Genomic DNA, 9,299 nt, shown 5'->3' with positions numbered 1-9,299 from the left:
TTTACATGGCTGTTAGAGGCCATATACTAACGAAATGTACCAAATTTCAACCGCATCGGATGACTTTTGCTCCTCCAAGAGGCTCCGGAGGTCAAATCTGGGGATCGGTTTATATGGGAGCTATATATAATTATGGACCGATATGGACCAATTTTTGCATGGTTGTTAGAGACCATATACTAACACCACGTACTAAATTTCAATTGGATGGGATGAATTTTGCTCATCCAAGAGGCTCCAGAGTTCAAATCTTGGGATCGGTTTATATGGGAGCTATATATAATTATGGACCGATATAGACCAATTTTTGCATGCTTGTTAGAGACCGTATACTAACATCAGGTACCCAATTTCAAACGGATCGGATGAATTTTGCCCCTCCAAGAGGCTCCGGAGGTCAAATCTGGGGATCGGTTTATATGGGAGCTATATATAATTATGGACCGATATGGACCAGTTTTTGCATGGTTGTTAGAGACCGTATACTAACATCAGGTACCAAATTTCAACCGGATCGGATGAATTTTGCCCCTCCAAGAGGCTCCGGAGGTCAAATCTGGGATCGGTTTATATGGAAGCTATATATATTTATGGACCGATATGGACCAATTTTTGCATGATTGTTAGAGACCGTATACTAACATCAAGTACCAAATTTCAACCGGATCGGATGAATTTTGCCCCTCCAAGAGGCTCCGGAGGTCAAATCTGGGGATCGGTTTATATGGGGGCTATATATAATTATGGACCGATATGGACCAATTTTTGCATGGTTGTTAGAGACCGTATACTTAGACCACGTACCAAATTTCAACCGGATCGGATGAATTTTGCTGCTCCGGAAGGCTCCGCAAGCCAAATTTGGGGATCGGTTTATATGGGGGCTATACGTAAACGTGGGCCGATATGGCCCATTTTCAATACCATCCGACCTACATCAATAACAACTACTTGTGCCAAGTTTCAAGTCAATAGCTAGTTTCGTTCGGAAGTTAGCGTGATTTCCACAGACGGACGGACAGCCGGACAGACGGACAGACGGACGGACGGACGGACATGCTTAGATCGACTCAGAATTTCACCACGACCCAGAATATATATACTTTATGGGGTCTTAGAGCAATATTTCGATGTGTTACAAACGGAATGACAAAGTTAATATACCCCCATCCTATGGTGGAGGGTATAAAAAGATAACGAAAATAATGCTATTGGATACTTGTTTGTATTTAGGATCTTCTTGTTGACTTTCCGCATCTTTTTTCTCATAACTCATGCTAGAATTGTTCCGAATTTGCTTGAGAATTGCTCCACTTTATAAGGTCTGAAATAATTTTTTACCCCCAAAAATCCCCCCAAATAAATTTTACCCCTAAAAATCCCCCTAAACGTGAAAAAAACCCCCTAAATTTGGGGGGAAAACCCCTAACCTGGCAACACTGCTTCTTTGATAACGATAATCATATTGGAAAGTTACAATCATTATTTGAAACAAACGTTTTATGTTGCTACTATATGAGATGCATAAATGTTTTTTTTCTAAATTATGATCTTATAACTATGTCGAATAAAAGTTTATTGGGAAATAAAAAAAATTGGCAAATTTATTTGCAATATTTCTTATCAGATATGTTGAACTACTTGCTTTTGGCTCTGGTATAGGATAATTACTATTATAGAAGGACCTATGATGAGATTTAGGTTCGTGTGACTTACTGATATCCTGCCTTCTTAATTTACCTTTCAGCCTAATTTCAGTTTATTTATTTTTTGATTTTTTTAACATATTGGAAAAGTGAAACAAACTGAATTTGAAACAAAAGTTTTATGTTGCTGCCTTTATGAGATGCATTAATTTTTTCTCTAAATTATGACCTTATAAGTGTGTCGAATAAAAGTTTATTGGAAAATAAACAAAATTGGCAAATTTATTTGCAATTTTTCTTATCAGATAACAGTTTTGGAACAGTTTTACAAAACCTAAGTGCTGTTCCTATATAAAAGTTCGGGATGTGGTGTTTCATGTAGAATTTCGTTTTCATTTGTCAGGCGATCAACATGAAAGTTCTTACAGGTCTCCTGATATTTGCTCTGGCTGGATGTGCTCTGTCTTCTGGGCCTGGAATGGCACGCTATGATGATTTCAAGGTTTACAAAATCTACATTAAGGAGGAACAGCAATTGAACGAATTGAAAAAATTTCGTAATGTCTTGCCGGTAAGATCTTAGAAGGATTTGTGTTCTTCACAGAGATAAAGAATTTTACTGTGTAATTTAGATCCATCATTTGAATGAAATAACCGGAGTAAATAATAGCTATGATGTGGTAATCGATCCAGCCAATCAAAAGAAACTTGAAGATCTTTTACAATTCCATGAAATGGAATACAAGATCACCATCAACGATTTGCAAAAGTAAGTAGCTTAGTTCGTAGGAATTAACTTTAAGATAAACAAATTATTTGTTGGTTCTTCCAGATCGATTGATGAAAGTTTACCCAAAACCCGTAGTAGTACTGGCATGGAATGGACGAAATTTCATATGTTAGAAGATATCTATGATTTTGTCGACAATTTGACCGATAATAATCCTCGCCTTATTACACCCTATACCATTGGCTATTCGTATGAGAAAAGGCCCATTAAGGCCATACGCATCTCCCACAAACCCAACAACAAAGCCATTTTCATCGAAAGTCAAATTCATGCCATTGAATGGATATCCTCGGCCACCAGTACTTGCTTCTTCAATAATCTTTTCAATTCCAATAACAAAACCTTGAATAAACTCCTAAAGGATTATGATTGGATCTATGTGCCAGTTTTAAATCCTGATGGCTTTGTCTATACCCATACGGTGGAACGTTTATGGCGTAAAAATCGTAAACCCACAGGTTTCTCGAATTCATCGGGTATTTGCTATGGAACTGATTTGAATCGTAACTTTGGCTATGAATGGGGTGCCTTGTCGGCTTGGAATTTCAATGAACCTTGTGATCATTGGTATGGTGGTGCCAAACCCGATTCCGAACCTGAAGTTTTGGCTTTACAGAATTTCATAAATTCCTTCCCCGATGATTATATCAAAATGTATGTCCCTCTGCATTCGTATGGCAACTTTGTGCTTCTACCCTATGGTCATACCAATGAGATTTTTCCACCAAATTATGATCAAATGATGCGCATTGCCAAGGGTTTCGCTGATGCTGCCCATAGAAGATATGGCACGGTATTCCGTTATGGTTCCACAGGAACCCTTAATTGTAAGTGTCCTAAAGTGATTATTTTCTTTGAGTGGTATGATGTTTTGTGTGTGTGTGTGTTTTTCAGATTCCGGTTTTACCTCGGGTGCCACCAAGGATTGGGTATATGGTGTTAAAAAGGTTCCCTACACTGGTACCATTGAGTTACGCGACAATGGTGAATATGGATTCTTTTTACCACCCAGCCAAATTCAGGAGGTATGTGATGAAGTAACCGAAGGTCTGCTGGGTTTGATTCAAGCTGCTGAAAAGGAAGGTCTATTTAAACGTGGTGGCAAACCTGTTAGCACACCCTAATAGCACAACAACTGATTCAGAGGCTACGTTCCTATTGAGTATTATGAAGAGATATTGTGAAAAATAAAGTATCAATTCTGCAAAATAATTATCTTCCTGTTATACATTAATTTTTAACATATACTCGAAAGCACTAACTGGGGAGGGTTTCATAATATGTATCTGCTTGAAGATGTGGCTCTTAAAATATATTTGACTCTGAAGCTCTTCCTGGGCCAATTGAAAACATCCAAGCCTTACATACAAACGGTCATGGGTTTACGAGGGTTACCTTTCATATTTCGGGATTGGGCAACCCTAGTGTTACAATCTGTCAACTGAGGTTATAGTTATGAACTCAGAACGTTTTTACATACGAGCGCTATTTGTGTTGTTTACAATAACTTAAAAGTTGTATCTCTTGGGATTATTTTTTACAATATTCACCAACAGGGCATCGATGAACTTAATTACATTTTTGGCGATGATGATCCATCAAGGACAAATCAGTTGCTGTTCCGGAAACTATTGATGCTGATATTGCAAGATCGTCATGTGACTTATCGTGAGCTTGAGACAACCACAATGGGACCAGCATACATTCAGTATTGTCCATCAAAAAATTTGTTCGCTTTGGATCCCACATAATTTGTCCATATCTCGACGACAGAGATAATAGATAAAAAGATCAAGATGGCGATAGAGATAGATAACGATAGACATGTAAAGATATTTACAACAAATACCAGTGCAGGTTGCCGAGTAAGCGATCATGATTGATTATCGACTTATGGACATATTTATACCCAAAATCACATAGTGGTGAGGGTATAGTAACTTTGATCTGCCAAAAAATGTGCCTACCAGAAATATTGATTTTAGACCCCATCAAATTTATACCGATCGACTCAGAATCACCTCCTGAGTCGAGCTAGCTCTTGGTGTCCGTCCGCCCGTCTATCCATGGATTTGTTGTTCGCAGGATTCCAGTCGCAATTATTAACCGATTTTGATGAAATTTTGTAAATTGGATTCAGATTGCGTTAATTTACTATCGATCGATAATAATTTGCCACAAAATAATTTAACTGACCACCCTTTAAGTGTGCCAATTTTCATCAAAATCGCCCGATTTTCCCAAATTTTGCCATAAGACCCTTATTTATCAACCGATCGTACTCAAAGTTGGCCAAATCTAATTTTCTATAGTACTTACTACTCGTATATGTGTAAAAAATCAACGAAATCGGTTCAGATTTAGCTATAGCTCCCATATATACAATGCTGTTCAAAACATTTGCAACCACAATCCCTGTTGAAAAAAACCGTAGTTTTAATGAAAACAAGTTATATACTATATATATATATATATATATATATATATATATATATATATATATATATATATATATATATATATATATATATATATATATATATATATATATATATATATATATATATATATATATATATATATATATATATATATATATATATATATATATATATATATAGTTCGGCCGGGGCGAATCTTAAATACCCACCACCATGAATCAAATATAATAGTTTACTTTGAAAATTTTTCGTCGTAGCGGGTTACTTGTCAATATATAGAATTTCAGGGGGTTTTATGACAAATATTCTCCCAAGCAGATCAGTTCAATCAGTACGCTTCCCGAAGATACATTTAAAAAATCGATCTATGAGGACTAGATCAAATTCTGCATTTATAAGAACCATTTTTGTTTGAGTTTTAGAGAAATCATAATCATCTCGTGTAAGTGTGCAAGATAACGTATTTATTTGTGGTCCTAAAGTACATCTAGATATCCAATTTCAGGCAAATCTGATAGAAAATACGGTTTCTAAAAGCCCAAGACCCCAAATCCGTTGGTCGGTTCATATGGGGGCTATATCAAAACATGGCCATGGATATAGTCCATCTTCGTACCGGACCTTTGTGTTTGAAAACCTAAAAAACTTTTTTGTCTACGCCAATAATGCAATAAATTAAAACTGGTCCCTCTTCTATGGACTTAATTGCTTTAATTTTATTTAATTATAATTCAACACATATTTTTTAGTTTATGGTTTGTAACACATCGAAATATCGATTTCCGACTATATAAAGTATATATCTTGAACAGGGAGAAATTCTAAGACGATATAAGCATGTCCGTCTGTCTGTTGTAATCACGCTACAGCCTTCAATAGTCCTGAAATTTGGCACAGATTCGTCTTTTGCAGGTCAAGTTCGAAGATGGGCTATATCGGTCCAAGTTTTGATATAGTCCCCATATAAACCGATCTCCGGATTTGGGGTCTTGGGCTTATAAAAACTGTAGTTTTTACCCAATTTGCCTGAATTTGGAAATCTAGAGGTATTTTAGAACCATCAAAAAGTGTACCGAAACTGGTTCCTATCGGTCCATGTTTTGCTATAGCGCCCATATGGACCGATTTCCCGATTTTGCTTCTTGGGCGTCTAGAAAGTGTATTTTCTATCCGATTTGCCTGAAATTGGAAATCTAAAGGTATTCTAGGACTATAAAGAGGTGTGCCGAAAATGGTGAGTAACGGTCCATGTTTTAATATAGCCCCCATATAGGCCGATCTCCCGATTTTACTTGTTGGGCTTCTATAATCCGTAGTTTTAATTCAATTTAACTGAAATTTGAAATCTAGAGGTACTCTAGGACCCTAAAGACGTGTACCGAAAATGGTGAGTACCGGTCCATGTTTTGATATAGCCACCATATAGACCGATCTCCCGATTTTACTTCTTGGTCTTCTAGAATCCGTATTTTTTACCCAATTTGCCTCAAATCGGAAATCTAGAGGTACTCTAGGACCTTAAAGAGGTGTGCCGAAAATGGTGAGTATCGGTCCATGTTTTGATATAACCACCATATAGACCGATCTCCCGATTTTACTTCTTGGTCTTCTACAATCCGTAATTTTTACCCAATTTGCCTCAAATCGGAAATCTAGAGGTATTCTAGGACCTTAAAGAGGTGTGCCGAAAATGGTGATTATCGGTCAATGTTTTGATATAGCCCCCACATAGATCGATCTCCCGATTTTACTTCTTGGGCTTCTAGAATCCGTAGTTTTTACCCAATTTGCCAGAAATTGGAAATCTAACGGTATGTTAGGACCATAAACGGGTGTGCCGAATATATTGAGTATCGGTACAGTTTTTGATATAACTCCCTTATAAACCGGCCCTCCGATTTGGGGTCTACATTCTAGAACTACAATTAAATGTGCTGAATACTGTGTGTATCCTTCCATGTTTTGGTATAGCCCCCATTACACCGAACTCCCAATTTATCTCCTAGGGTTTCTAGAAATTGTAGTTTCTATCCGATTTGCCACAAATTGAAAATATACTGGCATTTTAGACCCATAACAAAGTGTATATGATTTAGTTTTATCGGTCCATTTGATAAGGCCTCCATATAGACCGATTTCACTTATTGAGGGTATAGAAGGCGCACTGATCATGAAAATTGCTTGAAACTGAATGCAAAATTTCCAGATTTTACTTCTCGCAGTCATTTAAATAATTGGGATGAAATTTCACAGATTTTAGATCTCAAATCAAGGCGTTATTTCATCATTTTCTTGCACTTACAAGAGATGTTTATGATTTCTCTAAAACTCAAAACAAAAAATGGTTCATATAAATTCTGAATCTGATCTAGTCTTCATAGGTAAAATCTTTGTATTTGAACTGATCTGCTTGGGAAAATATCTGTCATCAAACCTCCCTGAAATTTTCAAAGGAAAATATTATATTTGATTCATGGTGGTGGGTATTTAAGATTCGGCCCGGCCGAACTTACTACTGTACAAAGACTTTTTGATAATTTATAATATTATTTAAAAATAACAGTTTTCACCTGTTCAAAACATTTGCAATTAATATTAAGTGGCACATATATTTAAAAATAATTAAAGTTTTCGTAACTTTTGACGTAACCGTTTGACTACTTCTGCGCAACTTCTTGCCATTGGTTAGGATTAAATGGTCAATGATATCCTAAGGTTCAGGTTCAAATAGAAATCATAAGCCTTTTGCAAAAATTTAATACCAATTTTCCGCTTTACAACTTTCCAAAGGTGTTTTTTTATTACTTTTAAAGGGTGGTTAAATTGTAAGGGCCGATGTTGAATGTGAACCACACCTAAACGTTTTTTCCGAATTTTATTTGACATTTCTCTATTTCAGACTTACTCAATTTGAACCATGGAGATACATAATCCAACAACGTGTTAAAGTTATCCAGACTTATTATGAAAATGGGCGTTCAAATCAAAATGCATATCGTTCAGTGATGAGGCACATTTTCACCTCAGTGGATTCGTCAATAAACAGAATTGCCGCATTTGGGCGAATGAGAATCCAAGAGTGATTGTCGAAAAACCAATGCACCCACAAAGAGTGACTGTTTGGTGCGGTTTATGGGCTGGCGTCATCATCGGGCCGTATTTTTTCCAAAAAGAGGCCGGTAAGGCAGTTACTGTCAATGGTGTTCGCTATCGTGAGATGATAACGAACTTTTTATGGCCCGAATTGGAAGATATGGATGTGGACGATATGTGGTTTCAGCAGGACGGTGCCACTTGCCACACAGCTAACGAAACAATGGCTCTTTTGCGCAACAAATTCAATGGCCGTGTCATCTCACGTAATGGCGATGTCAATTGGCCGCCAAGATCATGTGATTTGACACCGTTGAGCTTTTTTCTTTGGGGTTATTTGAAAGAAAAGGTGTACGTCGATAAGCCAGCAAAAATTCAAGAGCTAAAGGATGAAATAATTCGGCACATTAACTGCATAGAACCTCCATTATGCCTCAGCGTCATCGAAAATTTGGACCATCGGATGACGGTGTGCCATCGAGTTCGCGGCGCCCATTTGGCCGATATAATAAAATAAAATTACAATAATTTCCTAAATAGATTGTGTTTTATTCAAAATCAACATCGGTCCTTGAAATTTTAACCACCCTTTACATTAGGCAACTGTGCAGGCCAGTCAATCAATTTTTCATCGGAAATCCATTGTTTTACTACCTTACAAGTGTGCTGGTGGCCATGATCGCGCTGAATAATCCATGCAGACGGCATTTCCCAGAATGCTTATGATAATATCACATGGGACAAAATGCATTTGTAGACTTCCGACAGCATAATACCTTCCACTCTATAAATCGGGCCAATAACTTGTCCAGAAAAACAACCCTAGACCATAATATTGCCCCCACCATGATTTCTTGGATTAAGACTTTCCTTTCAGCCTTCATACTAAATTTCCACCATCCGATCCATGCAAGATAAGCTTTGGTCTGCTCTTCAGACCATTTAAGGTATTTTTGTGAAAATTGAGGGTGTGTTAACATATTTTTCTTGGAAATAAGTGGTTTTTGACATTTTTGTACAATCGCACTCCGACTTCTGAAGCTCTAAATCTGATTGCTGTTACTTTAATTTAATTTTTGACTCCTTTAGATGACATTTGAGTGAAGAGTTGCCTAGTTCATTTGATTATAAGAACTTCTTCTGGCATAGTCTCTTCCGAAATTCGTTTTTGTGATGCCCCAGCTTTAAAATTATTGATATTTTGCTTTTTAATATGTTCGTTATATTTATTGCCGGTCATTTTATCGAATTATTCTAAAAATAGAGCATTATGGCCTGTGGCGATCAGTTTATGAACAAATTAGGCAATGAACCTAACGATATTCCTAC

At 36.8% G+C, this 9,299-nt stretch overlaps 1 protein-coding gene across 1 annotated transcript; it reads left to right on the top strand.

Moving 5' to 3' along the window:
- Positions 1–2,058: 2,058 nt before the first annotated feature.
- Positions 2,059–3,560, top strand: LOC142225060 (zinc carboxypeptidase-like). Its single transcript, XM_075294836.1, has 4 exons — positions 2,059–2,217; positions 2,279–2,415; positions 2,479–3,263; positions 3,331–3,560. Exons 1-4 carry the CDS (start codon positions 2,059–2,061, stop codon positions 3,558–3,560), a joined length of 1,311 nt encoding a protein of 436 aa, XP_075150951.1.
- Positions 3,561–9,299: the final 5,739 nt, after the last annotated feature.

The sequence above is a fragment of the Haematobia irritans genome, chromosome 2 (genome assembly GCF_050003625.1).
Source record: "Haematobia irritans isolate KBUSLIRL chromosome 2, ASM5000362v1, whole genome shotgun sequence".
Lineage (NCBI taxonomy): Eukaryota > Metazoa > Arthropoda > Insecta > Diptera > Muscidae > Haematobia > Haematobia irritans.
Note: the sequence above shows the minus strand (reverse complement) of the source record. Positions and strands in the feature narration are given on the sequence as shown.